The following is a 15,450-nucleotide window of genomic DNA, read 5'->3' on the forward strand; positions in this document are numbered from 1 at the left end:
CACGTGCCAACTGCCAGCTGCCCTCTGCACCCACTGCCCTCCACCCCCCGTGCGCCCACTGCCGGCTGCCCCCCGGCTGCCCCCGCCCCCACTGCCGGCTGCCCCCCTGTGCCCACTGCCAGCCTCCCCCCGCATGCAGTGCTGGCTGCTCTGAGCTCCTCTTGCCCAGCTCCCACAGGCAGGACCCTGCTGTGCCACGCTTCAGCAGAGCTGCCCGCAGCTGGAGGGGTAGTGGTGACTTGGCTGATGCCAGGCAGGTGCGAGCCCTGCTGCACCACATCCTACCTGCAGCAGGAGAAGAGGCCAGCAAAGCCTCTCCGTGGCTGTCACTTTGCTGACCACATCCTGCCCAGGCCCTCCTGAACTGAGCAGGCTCCACTGCCCTGCCCTGCACCTGCAGTGAGAGGGGAAAAACCCTGCAACAGGAACTCAGGATCATGGCACCAGAGGCTTGGCTGGGTTGAAAGAGACCTCCACAGCTCAGCCAGGCCAAGCCTCAGCCCAGCCCCACCATGGCCACCACACCATGGCCCCAGCTGCCATGGCCACAGGGCTCTGCAGCACCTCCAGCCATGGGCACTCCACCACCTTCCTGGGCAGCCTCTGCCAACCCCTGACCACTCTGCCACCAAAGGAATTCTTCCTCCTCTCCAACCTAAGCCTCCCCTGGCACAGTTCCAGGCCAGTTCCTCTCCTGCTCTCCCCTGAGCCTAGGGAGCAGAGCCCAACCCCCCCTGGCTGCAGCCTCCTCTCAGGGAGCTGCAGAGAGCAATGAGGTCTCCCTCAGCCTCCTCTGCTCCACACCAACCCCCCCAGCTCCCTCAGCTGCTCCTCCCCAGCCCTCTTCTCCAGCCCCTTCCCCAGCTCTGCTGCCCTTCTCTGCCCTGCTCCAGCCTCTCAGTGTCCTGCTGGCAGTGAGGAGACAGACCTGCAGCCAGCACTCCAGGTGCAGCCTCAGCAGTGCCCAGCACAGGGCACAATCCCTGCCCTGCTCCTGCTGCCCACACCAGTGCTGCTCCAGGCCAGGCTGCTGGTGGCCTCCTTGCCCACCTGGGCACTGCTGGCTCCTCTCCAGCTGCTGGCACCCAGCACCCCCAGGGCCTTTCCTGCTGGGCTGTGTCCCTGCTCATGGCAGGGTGCTGGATCTAGATGATCTCTAAGGCCTCTTCCACCCAACCCAACCCATCCCATGCTCTCTGCTCCCTGTGCTGCAGGAAGTGGCAGTTCAGTTCACTTCCCCAGATGAAGTCTGGCTGCCTGTGATGGTAAGCAGGCAGTGCTGGCCCTGCCCTGTTTCCTCCTGTGGGCCTCTTGAGGGGAGAGGGGCAGAGCAGCTGGGTGGGCACAAAGGACAACTGCCCCTCCTTGTGTGTCCTTCCCTGGAGCCTGTGGCCCACCCCCCCAGGAGCTGTCCACCACCTCCCTGTGGTGCCACAAGGATCAGAGTCCTGTGGCTGCACACAGACCTCCTGCTCCTCCTTACTGGACCCTCCTGAGGGCCACCCCCTCAGGCACTACTGCCCTCAGCAGCAGGGCTGAGCAGAGCCCCACTGTGCCCCTGAGCTCTGCAGGCAGTTCAGCTGAGCTGCAGGATGCCCTTGGCAGCACCCCTGGTGCCCACCTGGAAGAAGATCAGGGGAGCAGAAGCCTTCCTCTTGGTGCCAGAGGACAGCAGCTTCAGTCTGCTCCCTGAGGCAGGCTCCGCCTCACCTCCAGCTGTCCTCTCCTCCTTGCTCTCAACCATCTCCTGGCCCCAGCCTGCTCATCCTCCTCCTCCTCTAAGCTGCTCTCAGTGCCCAGGGGCTGCAGGCCCACCAAGGTGAGGCAAGTGGGCATGGGTGGGTCAGGAGGAGAGAGGCTGGCACTGCTGCCTTTTGTGGCAGCACATCAGACACAGGTGTCAGCAGGCCATGAAGCCCCTGCCTAGCTTCTCTCCATCCCCAGCCCCTTCTCCTCACCATCCCCAGCTCTGCTTTGGCCTGAGGCTGCAGACTCTTGCTCCTGCCCTACCACTCATCTCTGCCTGTGCTACCAGCCTGGAGCTCCAGGCCCTCAATCAGCTTCCACAGAATCACAGAATGGGCTGGAAGGGAACTCAGAGCTCATCTCCCCCAAGCCCCTGCCAGCTACCAAAGGCCTCATCCAGCCTGGCCCTGAACACCTCCACAGAGCAGGGATCCACAGCCTCCCTGGGCAGCCTGTGCCAGAGCCTCAGCACCCTCACAATGAAGAACTTCTTCCTCCCCTCCAGTCTGACCCTGCTCTGCCTCAGCTCCAAACCCTTCCCCCCTGGCCTGGCTCCAGACACCCTCAGGAGAAGTCTCTCTGCAGCCTTCCTGCAGGCTCCCTTCAGGCCCTGGCAGGCAGCTCTGAGGTGCCCCTGGAGCCTTCTCCTCTCCAGGCTGATCACCCCCAGCTCCCTCAGCCTGGCCTCACAGCAGAGCTGCTCCAGCCCTGGCAGCATCTCTGTGGCCTCCTCTGGACTCACTCCAACCATTCTATCATCCCAACACTCTCCATCCCTCTGCCTCTCCAGCCACATCCAAACCAAATCCATCCTGGCTGGTACCAAAGGACTTCATTAACCACCCTTGGTCTGGAAGCAGGAGAAAGCAGCACTTGAGGAGCCCCAGGGAACTTCTGCTGGGTTCCAACCCTCTTGCTCTCCAAATTAAACCATGAAGATGCAGGGGGTGGAAAAATGGAAGAGGGGGGGGAAGAAAATAGCAGAGATGTGGCTGCTGCCTGCTCCTTCCCTGATGGGAAGCCAGCTGCACAGCATGAGGCCCTACCAGCTCCTGGCAGGGGCTGGCCACACAGCCCCAGCACAGAACTAAGAGGGGGAAGGATGAGGAGAAAGAAAAGGCAGCCATGAAACTGCTTTGAAACAACCCCAGGGTAGGTGGGGCAGCAAGAGGAAGGGCCACAGCTCACTGAGACCTTCCACTGGGCAAGGCAAGGGGGGCAGAGGGAAAGGGGCAGGCAGGGGGCTGGGACTGGAGGAGCTCTGAGGTCCTTTCACAGAAGGGTTTGGGCTGGAAGGGAGCTCAGAGCTCAGCCAGCTCCAGCCCCTGCCATGGGCAGGGACACCTCCCACCAGCACAGGCTGCTCAGGGCCTCATCCAGCCTGGCCCTCAGCACCTCCAGGCAGAAGGCAGCCACAGCCTCCCTGGGCAACCTGTGCCAGTGTGTCCCTACCCTCACTGACAACAATTTCTTCCTCCTCTCCACTCTCAGTCTCCCCTCTCCCAGCTCAAAGCCATTGGCCCTCAGCCTGTCCCTCCCAGCCCTTCTCCAGAGTCCCTTCCCAACTCTCCTGCAGCTCCTCAGCTGACATTTGGGTCCCAGCCAGCTCAGTGGCTTTTGAATGGTCAAGTCCAACAAAAGGCCCCAGCCAAGAGTGCCCCATCTCTGGGTGCCAGCAGGTGCCCAGCTGTGCCCAAGAGGCTCAGGAAGTCCTCTGAGTTCCTGCAGATGCTCCTGGGAGCTGAGCTGTCCCTGCCAGCCAACCAGCCCCAGACCAGGTCTGTTCCTCACTTGTGCTGCAAACTCCTTCCAGAAGTGCCTCCTCTGATGATCCCAAGCCAGCCTCCAGCTCTCCCTGTAGGCCTGCCCTGGGCTGCCCTCCCATCTCTGTTGTCCCTACAGCCAAACAGCTCTTTTCTGCAGACATGCCAGCAGCTCCAGGGGGTCCTCTGCAGCCACTCTCGCTGCTTGCTGAATCTCCACATCAGGAGAAGCTTCTGTGCTGTGAGGCTGCTGGAGGCCTGGAGCAGGCTGCCCAGAGGCTGTGGAGTCTCCTGCTCTGGAGAGCTTCCGACCCCCCCCTGGCTGTGCTCCTGTGTGCCCTGCCCTGCCAGGGGATCAGCCTGGATGACCTCTGAGGGTCCCTCCCAACCTCTACCATTCTGTGAGTCCATGAACTCCTGAAGGTGTTCTGTTCCCCTCAGCCCCCCCCCGCCCCATGCCCCTGCCCCAGGTTATCCCCAGGGCCCCTGCACAGCTGCATCACCTTGGCCCTTTGGAGGCTTCCTCTGACCAAGCACCTGCCTCCTGCTTCTCACCCCCTTCATCCCATTCCTACTCAGGCTCCAAGACCCTCTGGGTCCCCTGTTAAGCATTCCCATTTTCCATGAGTTCTCACTCTCTTGGGGCAGTGAATTCTATCTGCAGTCACCCTCCAAGGTCCCTAACCTCAGGGCCACCCAAGGTCCTCAGCACAGACTTTAGCTGCAGAGGCATCACCATCACAGACTTGTTTGGGTGGGAAAAGCCATCCCAGACCAGCCAGGCCAAGCCTCAGCCCAGCCCCACCATGGCCACCACACCATGGCCCCAGCTGCCATGGCCACAGGGTTCTGCAGCACCTCCAGCCATGGGGACTCCACCACCTCCCTGGGCAGCCTCTGCCAACCCCTCACCACTCTGCCACCAAAGGAATTCTTCCTCCTCTCCAACCTAAGCCTCCCCTGGCACAGTTCCAGGCCAGTTCCTCTCCTGCTCTCCCCTGAGCCTAGGGAGCAGAGCCCAAGACCAGCTGCCTGCAGCCTCCTCTCAGGGAGCTGCAGAGAGCAATGAGGTCTCCCTCAGCCTCCTCTGCTCCACACCAACCCCCCCAGCTCCCTCAGCTGCTCCTCCCCAGCCCTCTTCTCCAGACCCTTCCCCAGCTCTGCTGCCCTTCTCTGGCCCTGCTCCAGCCTCTCAGTGTCCTGCTGGCAGTGAGGAGACAGACCTGCAGCCAGCACTCCAGGTGCAGCCTCAGCAGTGCCCAGCACAGGGCACAATCCCTGCCCTGCTCCTGCTGCCCACACCAGTGCTGCTCCAGGCCAGGCTGCTGGTGGCCTCCTTGCCCAGCTGGGCACTGCTGGCTCCTCTCCAGCTGCTGGCACCCAGCACCAACTCTGATTGCCTTCAGCAATGCAGCAGCTTTGCTGAGCAGATGCTGTGGGAGCAGCATGGAGCAGCAGCAGGCAGGCTGGAGGACAGCAGAGTGGGGAAGGACTCCCAGAGCAATGCAGGCATCCCCCTGGGGCTGGGCAGGAGAAGAGCAAAGGGGAAGGGGATGGTTTTACAAGCTCCACCATCACTTTCCCCACACTACACAAACATGTCCCATTCAGCAGGCCCAGCTTGGAGCAAGAGGCCTCAACTCTGCTCTTGGTTGAGACCCAGAACAAAAGCTATCAGGACCAGCTCAAAGTTCTCTGACCTGCCAACTTCACCTCTGGGAAGCTCAGGGAGCAGAGCCTCCTGGAAGCTAGGCTAAGGCAGGTGGAGGGCAGGGAGGTGATCTGAGACAGCCAGCACTGCTTCACCAAGGGCAAGTCCTGCCTGACCAACCCAGTGGCCTTCTGTGATGCAGTGCTGACCTCAGTGGCCAATACATCCCATCCAGCTGGGCCTTAGGGGAGCCTCTGACACAGCCCCACAGCAGCCTGCCCTGGGGGCTGCAGAGGTGCAGGCTGCATGGGTGGGATGGCATCCAAGGGGCAGAGGTCAGTGGGTGAGGTCCAGATGGGTGACAAGTGGTGTCCCTCAGGGGGCCACACTGGGAGCAGTGCTGCTCAGTGGGACTGAGGTACCCTCAGCAAGGCTGCAGGAGACACCAAGCTGAGTGGAGCAGTGTGCCAGAGAGGCAGGATGGCATCCAGAGGCACCTGGACAAGATGGAGAACTGGACCCAGGGGAGCCTCATGGGGTCCAACAAGAGCAAGTGCAGGGTTCTGTATCTGGGTGAGGGCAACCCTTGACACCAGTCCAGGCTGGAGGTGAAGAGTGAGAGCAGCCCTGCAGGGAAGGACTTGTGGTGCTGGGGGGATAGAACCTGGGCAGGAGCCAGCAACGGGCCCAAGGGCAGCCTGGGCTGCATCCAAAGCAGTGTGGCCAGAGCTAGAGGGAGAGGATCCTGCCCCTCTGCCCTGCTCTGAGCCCACCTGCAGCACTGCCTCCAGCTCTGGGGCCCCCAGCACAAGAAGGACCTGGAGCTGCTGGAGAGGCTCCAGAGGAGGCCACCAGGATGAGCAGAGGCTGCAGAGCCTCCCCTGTGGGGCCAGGCTAGGAGAGTTGGGGCTGTGCAGCCTGGAGAAGAGAAGGCTCCAGGCAGAGCTCAGAGCAGCCTCCCAGGAGCTGAAGGGCTCCAGGAGAGCTGGGGAGGGACTCTGGAGAAGGGCTGGGAGGGACAGGCTGAGGGCCAATGGCTTTGAGCTGGGAGAGGGGAGACTGAGAGTGGAGAGGAGGAAGAAATCCTTGGCAGTGAGGCTGGGGAGACACTGGCACAGGGAGGTGCTGGAGACATTCAGGGTCAGGCTTGATGGGCTCTGAGCACCCTGGTCAGGCTGGGGCTGTCCCTGCCCATGGCAGGGGCTGGACTAGAGGACTTCTGGAGGGGCCTTCCAAGGCAGTGCATTCACAGAAGCACAGAACACATCCCTGTGCTGGCAGAGCTCACAGAGCCTCTCCTGAGCACCCTGATGATGTGGCCACCCCAACCCCTCCTGGCCACATAATTCCTCACAAGGCAAGAACCATTCCCCCAGGCCAAGAACCATCCCACCATAAGCTGCTTGGGCTTTGCTGCTGCTGCTGAGCTGAAGAGGAAGACAAGAAAGCAGCTGAGCAGGACCACAGCAACCTCAGTGCTCCTGCAAGCCAACCCCATGGAGGCACAACAGCCAGGGCAGAGACTCCTGGTCCCCCCTCCCCATGTCTCTTGTCAGTAGGAAGTCCTTGGCCATGGAGCTTGGGGAGACTGCTGGCAGCAGGCCAGCATGGAAAGCCTGCACTAGCCTAAAGAGCCAAGGAGAAAGGATTCCTCCTCCTGGCCCACCTGAGGCTGGCTTCGACTTGGCCAAGATGGAGCACACAAGCATGGTCATGGGACCCACTGAAGAGCTTCTCCTCCTCTTCAGCAAGGGCAAGACTAAGCTTGAGTTTCAAAGGGCATCTGAAGCCCTGGCTGCACTTGCAGGGAGGTCTGTGAAGGCAGTGGAGCCCCAGGCAGGGAGCCACGATCCAGGCTCTCCTATGGAGACACAGCACCAGCATGGCACCAACTCCTCCCTCTCCCACCCACAGGGCAAGAACAGCCCAAAGCAGCCTTCCACCCCCACACTGCACTGCTCCCCTCCCACCAGCCAGCCCCCTAGGGCCCCCTGCCACTGCACTGCTGCCCTCAGCCAGCCCACAGCCCCCTCCCAATGCTAACCATAAAGCCAGCACCTGAGGCCCCAAGTGTTCCGTGGCAGAGGCTGGCACAGGCTCTGGGACAGGTGAAGTTCTCCTGTGTCAGACTTCTTCCAGCCATGCTTGGAGCACAAAAACCTGTTCCAGGTAAAGTCCTGCTAGTCCTCCCCTACAGCACTCTTGCATGCCTCTTTGAAGGGATCTTTGATCTCTAACACCTTCCTGTGATGCTCAGGGATCTCCAGGGGTCTCCTTCCTACCCTCTTTACGATGCCTTAAGAGGGCAAGCAACCAACACCCTTCATGTGCACACAGCTGGGCTCAGCCACATCCCAAACCACAGAGATCAGGGCCTGGAAGGGAGCTCCAGAGATCATCCAGCCCAGCCCCTGCCAGAGCAGGGGCACCCAGGGCAGGGCACACAGGAACACAGCCACGGGGGGGTTGGAAGCTCTCCAGAGCAGACTCCACAACCTCCCTGGGCAGCCTGCTGCAGGCCTCAGCACCACCTCACACTCACAAAGTTTTCCCTTCTGTTCCTCTGCTCCAGCTTGTCCCCAGTGCCCCTTGTGCTGTCCTTGGCCATCCCTGAGCAGAGCCTGGCTCCAGCCCTGCACATCTTTAGCCCCAGCAGTGAGGGCAGCCCTCAGGCTGCTCTGCTCCCAGCTCCAAGCCCCAGCTCCCTCAGCCTGGCCTCACAGGAGATGTTCCACTGCCTGCAGCAGCTCTGTGCCTCAGGGCTGAACTCTCTCAAGCTGTTCCCTGAGGTCCTTCTTGAGCTGAGGGGCCCAGAACAGGACACAATATCCCAGCTGTGGCCTCAGCAGGGCAGAGCAGAGGGGCAGGAGAACATCTCTGAGCCTGCTAACCACAGCCCTTCTAATGCACCCCAGGATGCCCTTGGCTGCCTTGGCACATCCCCACGAGCAATCCTGCAGGCAGAGTGCCACACCAGCCACCGCCACCAGCTCCGCTCTCCCCCCAGGGGACAATGAGGTGTTTAAGCCCAGGCTGGCTGAGGCTGTGGCCAGCCTGCTCTAGTGTGGGGTGTCCCTGCCCATGGCAGGGGGGTTGGAACTAGCTGATCCTTGGGGTCCCTTCCAACCCTGACTGATACTACGACACTATGCTATGACACAATCTCTCTCAGCTGACAGATGTCAGCCACAGGACCCCGAGGACAACTCACCAGCCTCTCGCTGTCTTCCGAGGTCCTCTGGTAATGAGCTGCCAGAGCCAGGGCGTCCTGGGCCTTCTTGTTGCACTCCGAGCACTTCAGCACGAGGCGGACCAGCCGCAGCGGGTCGGGGTAGAGGGGCAGGGCCGGCTGGGCAGCCCCCGCCGCGGCGCCCGGGGGAGAGGCCGAGGGCAGAGTCTGAGCGGCCGGGGGGGCGGAGGAGCTGGTGGGGGAAGGGGAGAACATTTGGTCTGCGGCGATGGGCCGGAGCAGCAGCTGGGAGCACTGCATGACCAGGCCCTTGCTCTTGTGGTCGCGGGCGTGCTTGAGCAGGCTGCAGCGGTTGAAGAAGAGCAGAGTGGAGGAGCACTGCGTGCAGAGCACCTCGATGTGCACGCTGCGCCGGCCGTAGTGCTGCGCCAGGCTGCTCTCCAGGGCGAAGGCGTCGCCGCACTCCAGGCAGCTGTACCCCGCGGCGGGCAGGCTGATGCTGGCACCCGGCGGCGGGCTCAGGTCCGGGCTGTACACCGGCACCGGGTTGGCGCCGTGCAGCACCCTGCTGAAGGCCTCGGCGGCCGCCGGCGCGGCCTTCTTCACCTGGTGCACCAGCGGCACCGACATCTGCGGCGCCCCCGGCTGGCCGCGCCGCGGCGCCCCCGACTTGGCCGTGACCGAGGCCGCCACGCTGTGGGGCACCAGGTTGAGGTTGGCCAAGTGTACGGCTTTGGGCAGCAGGCCGGAGCCGGCGGCACCGGAGGGCTGCGACCCCGCACCCTGCTGCTGCTGCCTCTTGACGCCCACTCTGATGGCGCCGCCGCCACTGCCGCAGCCGGGCAGGGGGGACAGGGCCACGGTGCAGGTGCTGGTGACAGCCAGGTCTGCTCTCAGCCCGTCGGAGCAGGGGCTCACCACGCCGGGCAGCTGGCCGGCCGCGGCGGCCCCGCCCCTGGCCGAGGCCCTGCCGGCCTCGCTCTCCATGGCGGCGCTGGTGTCGGGGGATGGGAAGGACTTGCTGAACTCCTCGGCGGAGGAGGTCTCCGCGGGGGACTCCTCGGAGGATTTGCCCAGCTCGTCGCTTTCGGGCAGGATTCTGGTCACCGTCCTTTTGATCTCACCGGAGGACGTCTTGATGGTCTTGATCCTGACTTTGGGGATGGCTGGCGGCGAGCCGGCGGCCATGGAGGGAGAGCCCTTCCCGCTGCTGTCGCTGCAGACGCTGCGAGGGCTCTCGGGCTGTTTGCTGGCCTTCCTCACCACCTCTAAGGGGCTCCTGGGGCTCTTGGGCGACTTGGGCATTTTGGGGCTCCCCTTCGTCCCGTCTTTGAAAGGCCCGGGGTCCTTGGCAGGGCTCGGCTGCTCGCCCTTGGGGACGCAGGCCACCTTCTTGGCCTGGAGAGCCACCAAGGCTGCCACGCAGGAGGACAGCTTGGAATGAGTGGGCTTCAAGCGCTGGCGCGGCGGCACCGCCAGGGCCACGTTCAGCTCGGGGGCAGAGCCCTTGCCGTCCCCCAGGCTGTTGTGAGGGCGCTCTCCAAACACCAGCCCCTCTCCGAGGAAGCTGCCGGTGTCTACCAAGCCCTTGCCCGGCTCCGCGAACCTCTCCGCCGCTCGGTCTTGCTCCCCCAGGCCGGCTTCCAGCCTGCTCCCGAGCTGGCAGGGGAGCTGCACCTTCTGCTCCTTCTTGCAGTAGTGGTCAAACATGCTCAGCTCAGGCTCCGGGGCCTTCCTCAGCTGATCCAGCACCGAAGCTCCTGTGGCTATGTACATGGAAGGTGGAGGGAAATAGGGAGTCTGGGCGTGTTTGGGTTTGTCCCCAACGCTGTTCTCTTTGAACGAGTCCTCGGGCTCCGGGCTGGAGATGGGACTGAACTGACTGAACGTGGGCAAAGGCTCCGCCTTGGCCTGCTCCAGCTTCTCCGAGTAGCACCTGGAGCTGTCCCCATTGATGAAAGCCGACTCGAACTTGCCGTAGGAGTGCACCAGGGCGTGAGCCTCGGGCGGCAGGTCGGGGGCCGCGGAAGCCGTTGTGCAGCAGCGCGGGGCCCAGGTGGTTGCCCTCCTTCTCGGGCTCGAAGGCCTCCTGGCGGCTGGTGTTCTTCACGATCACGCTCACCACCGGGGCGTCGGGGGGAGGCAGCGCCTGGGACAGGGCCACACTCTCCTCCACGCACAGCCCCGAGGCCTTCAGCTGGCCCTCGCCCTCCTCCCCGGCCGAGGGGATGGTCTCCTTGGCGTCGAGGCTGGTGGGGTCAGGGATGTCGAAAGCAGCCAGGAGGTCATCGAAGTCTGGGGTCTTCATGTCCCCCATGGTGAAAGCTGTGATTAGAGGCAAAGCAAACCCATAAACGTGTGCCAGGGACAAACCCTGTCACAAAGCCCTGCTGTGACGAAAGCCAGCCCTGCCCAGGCTGCTCCCACAGCAGGACACGAAGGCTGCAGCCACCTGTGCCACACGCTGCTGCCACGGCGGTCCCCACACAAACACACGAAGCCAGCTCTCAACACACAGCCTTCAACACAGCAGAGCCCTTCAGCAGGGCCTGGGGGGGAAGGGCCCTCCTGGGGAGCCCCAGGAGGCTCAGCAAGGCTGAGCAGGGTCCTACACCTAGGTCAGGGCAACCCTCGACATGAATCCAGGCTGGGGGATGATGAAATGGAGAGCAGCCCTGCAGAGAAGAACTTGAGGTGCTGGTAGGTGAGAAGCTGGACAGGAGCCACCAATGGGCACTGGCAACACAGAAGGTCAAGGGCAGCCTGGGCTGCATTCAAAGCAGTGTGGCCAGAGCTGGAGAGAGAGGATCCTGCCCCTCTGCTCTGCTCAGGCCTCACCTGCAGGGCTGTGTCCAGATATGGGACCCCCAACACAGGAAGAACCTGGAGCTGATGGAGAGTCCAGAGGAAGCCACCAAGATGATCAGAGGATGGAGAACCTCCCCTGTGGGGACAGGCTGAGGGAGCTGGGGGTGTTCAGCCAGGAGAGAAGGCGGCTCCAGGCAGACCTCAGAACAACCTGCCAGCACCTGAAGGGCTCCAAGCAGGCTGCAGAGGGACTGCTCCCAAAGGCCTGCAGGGACAGGCCCAGGGGCAATGGTCTGAAATGAGAGCAGAGCAGATTGAGATTGGAGGTGAGGAACAAGTTGTGCCCCAGGAGGCTGTTGGAGCACTGCAGCAGGCTGCCCAGGGAGGTGGCTGAGGCTCCAGCCCTGGAGATGTTCAAGGGGAGGCTGGACAGGGCTGTGAGCAACCTGCTGCAGGGGAGGATGTCCCTGCTGCCTGCAGGGGCTGGGCTGGGTGACCTCTGCAGCTCCCTCCCAACCCAAACCATTCCACAGCTGTGTCTGAAGGATCAGTTCAGGTCCCATCCTGCTCAAGCTGGCAGGGGCAGGTGACAGGAGCTGTTCACTCCTGCCCTGCCACCCAACCCTCCCTCTTTGGGCTGGGCTGCGGGCAGAGCTGCTCCTGGTGCTGCAGGCACAGTGGTGGCAAACAGCCTCTCCTCATCCCAGGGTCACCAGGAGCTGTTTGGGCTTCCAACACAGCCTTTGAAGCAGCACCAAGCTCCTGCAGGAGCTACCTTCTCAAGCTGTCAGAGGCAGCACTGCTCCAACAGCAGCCACTGGCACGAGTCTCAACTGGAAACAGCCAGGAGTGCCTTGGGACAGGGCCTCTCCTTGTGCAACAACCATTGCTGATCACTCAAGAAATGATCACAGCTGAAGAACTCAGCCCTCCCCAAAGGAAAAAGGACATGGAACTGTTGGAGCAAGTCCAGAGGAGGCCACAAAGAAGATGACCCAAGGGCTGGAGCACCTCTGCTATGAGGCCAGGCTGAGGGAGCTGGGGGTGTTCAGCCTGGAGAAGGGTGGGGAGAGACTGGCACAGGTTGCCCAGGGAGGCTGTGGCTGCCTCCTGCCTGGAGGTGTTCAAGGCCAGGTTGGATGAGGCCTTAAGCAAGCTGTGCTGGTGGGAGGTGTCCCTGCCCATGGCAGGGCCTTGGAGTAGATGATCTCTGAGGTCCCTTCCAACCTGAGCCATTCTAGGACTCTGTGGGGAAAAAAGGCAGGAGCAGACAGGTGGCTCAAGAGGGACAGACCCGGCCTGAAGTGAGGTGAGCTCTACCCAGAGTGATTTAAGCCCTGGAGGCCTTCACTCAACATTTCAGTGCAGCAGCTCAGAGCATGGCAAAGCAAGCAGGGCTCCTCTGAACCAGGGACCAAGGCTCCCAGCCAGCCCTCCACAAGGGCAGTGGAGGCTCTTGCCACCGAGACCTGTGACAGCAGTGACCAAACCTCTCTGGGCAGCCTGCTCTGGTGCTCTGCCACCCTCACAGGCAAGAAGCTTCTCCCCATGCTTAGATGGAACTGCCTGTGTTCAAGTTCATGCCCACTGCCTCAGCTGTCACTCCCAAACAAGAGCCTTCTGCAGTTTATTTGGACAGCAGGAGAGAGAGGGGGTGGCAAGAACCGGGGAGGACGAGGAGGGGGAGGACGAGGAGGGGGAGGACACTCCAGAGAGCAGAATCCTGGGACAAGGTGGAGGGAGAGCAATCAGCCTCCAAAGGGCACCATTCTCAGGCTGCTTTCTCTGTTGACAGCTGGGCTCCAGAGTTTGTCAAAGGTCACAGCAAAGCCAAACAAAAGCAAAACTCTGCTGCCAGGCTGCTGCTGCTCTGGGGACAAGGCACTGGGCCAAGACACATCACTCCAGTGTGGGACAAGAGGACACAGACTGGTGGAATGGGTTGGGCTGGAAGGGACCCCAGAGCTCAGTCAGCTCCAGCCCCCTGCCATGGGCAGGGACACCTCCCACCAGCACAGGCTGCTCAGGGCCTCATCCAGCCTGGCCCTCAACACCTCCAGGGAGAGGGCATCCAGAGTGTCCCTGGGCAACCTGTGCCAGTGTCTCCCCACCTTCACTGGCAATAGTTTCTTCCTCCTCTCCAGTCCAGATCTGCCTTCTTCAAGCTTCAATCCATTCCCCCTCCCAGCCCTCGTCAGAAGTCCCTGGCTGGCTCCTTTGGCTTGTGTTTTTCTCTTGTTTTCCTGATTTAGCTTCATCTACTTCTGCTTTCAGATAACAGAAAAACATTAAAGGGGATTGTGTCAAAGGCTCCTGCACACTGGCTTCTGAAGACAGCTGACAACAAAGCCTTCCACCCCTCCAGTGCAAAGGTCTTGCCTTAACCCAGCCTTGGAACCTGCTTTCCCTCTCCACTTGCCCTGTGAGCAGCCTGCTCCAGCTGGAGGGGTCCCTGCTGCCTGCAGAGGGCTTGGACAAGAAGAGCTTTGAGAGTCCCTTCCAACCCCATGCATTCTGTGAAAATGGGGACTGAGAGCTGCAAAGCTGTGGAAGATGCCAATAAAATCAGCCAAGGAGGAGGACGTGAGGAGCAGAATGCATGAAATTCAAAGCCAGAGGTGTGTGGAATGGCTTGGGTCGGAAGGGACCTCAAAGCTCATCCAGCCCCAACCCCCTGCCACGGGCAGGGACACCTCCCACCAGCTCAAAGCCTGCTCCAGCCAGGGCTTAGGCACCTCCAGGGAGGGGACAGCCACAACCCGTGCCAGTGTCCCACCAGCGAGGGGGCATCCAGACCCTCACTACAGCATGTTTCTCCAGCAGGCAGGGAGCCTCCAAGGTGCTGAAGAGCCCCTGGGATCCCACCCAAGGCAGCACAGGAAACCTGAGGACCTTCTGCAGCAGTGCAGCTCCCAAACTCTGCAGCTGGGCAGAGGTCCTGCGGGAGCAGCAGCCCCCACACACGTCCCACCACACCAACCTGTCACCAGCGGTGCTACTCCTGGGGGCTGTGGGAGATGGGCAGCAGCTCCTCTGCAGCTTCCACAGCAGCACCCACCATGCTGTTAGAGAGGGAGGTCCCAAAGTGCCACCTGGAAGGAAGGCATCGAAAACACCATCACAGCAGGCTGCTCCGGGCCAGGGACCCGCGGGCACGGCAACGGTGCCAAGCGTCTGCCGGGGGCTGCCCTCGGCAGGGTTAGAGAGGCTCTCCCGGAGGGGCTGGGGGCAGGGGCGGGCTGGCAGGGGGACGCGCTGGGAAGGATGTCAGCAGCGGGGGCTGAGAGACAGCGGCAGGACCGGCAGCGGCCGCCCCGGGGCTGTCAAGGCCGTGACAGGCTACGAGACCGGGCAAACCGCAGCTGGCAGAGGATGAAAGCGGAGGCTGCGGGCGGCCGCCGGGACCCGGCGCCTCCACACCCATCAAAGTTTGCGGCGCCGGGCACGGGAGCGCGGCGCGTCCCGGTTAACGGTGCCGGCGGCTCCGGGGCGCCGCGGGACCGCCCGGCCCCAGCCGGCGCCGCCCCCCGCCCCCCCGGCCGCGACCCACCCGAGACAAAGACCCGGGGGCGTCCCCGGCCCCCCGCCCCGCGCTGACAGCCGGGCCCGGCCCCGCCGCCGCCGGCCCCACGTGGGCCGGGCCCGCTCAAGTTAAGTTTGCCCCGCAGCCGCGGGGCCGCGCCCGGGGCCGCGCCCGGGGGCCGCGGCAGCGCCGGGGCCGCGGCCGTGCCCGCGCGGGCGGTGCGGGGAGCGGGCGCCCGCGGGCCGGAAGAGCCGGAGCGGCGGCGGCGGGGCTCGGAGCGGCGGCGGCGGCGGGGCCGCTCGCCCTGCCCGCGGGGAGGCAGCAGCGCCCGGCCGGCAGCGAGCCAGGCGGGCAGGGGAGGGCAGGGCAGGGCAGGGGCGGGCCCCGAGCGGCCGAGCCCGGCCGGGCGCCACTCACCCACGCAGGCGGCTCCGGGAGGGCCCCGCCGCCGCCGGGGCCCCGCGCAGGCCTCACCCCGCACCGGGCACCGAGGGCCGCAACATGGCGGCGGCGGGGCGGGGCCGGGGGCGGGGCGGGGCCGGGCCGGGGCACGGCGGAAACGCCCCCAGCCCCCTCCCGTGCCTCGCCGGGGCCGCGGCGGCGGCAGCCTGCGCTCGGCGGCGGGGTCCCGGCCCGGGCAGCGCCGGTGTGCCCCGGGCCCGCCGCCCCTCCTGCCGTGCCCCGGGCCCGAGCGCCTCCGCTCGCAGCCTGAGCCCCGGCACCGAACCACCGAACCGCTCGGGCTGGGGAAGGCCTCCAGGCTCAGCCA

At 63.6% G+C, this 15,450-nt stretch overlaps 1 protein-coding gene across 1 annotated transcript in view; it reads right to left on the minus strand.

Annotated features, from left to right (window-relative positions):
- The window catches only part of ZNF592 (zinc finger protein 592), a 40,136-nt gene extending 24,954 nt beyond the window's left edge, over positions 1 to 15,182 (minus strand). The window contains 4 exon segments of the mRNA XM_068144206.1: positions 8,372 to 10,369; positions 10,371 to 10,675; positions 14,139 to 14,250; positions 15,099 to 15,182. Of these exon segments, the coding sequence (XP_068000307.1) occupies positions 8,372 to 10,369; positions 10,371 to 10,667 (2,295 nt within the window). The 5' untranslated portion in view covers positions 10,668 to 10,675; positions 14,139 to 14,250; positions 15,099 to 15,182.
- Positions 15,183 to 15,450: the final 268 nt, after the last annotated feature.

This window comes from Melanerpes formicivorus, unplaced genomic scaffold (assembly GCF_026170545.1).
Source record: "Melanerpes formicivorus ecotype bairdi unplaced genomic scaffold, bMelFor1.0.p_v2 SCAF_10, whole genome shotgun sequence".
NCBI lineage: Eukaryota > Metazoa > Chordata > Aves > Piciformes > Picidae > Melanerpes > Melanerpes formicivorus.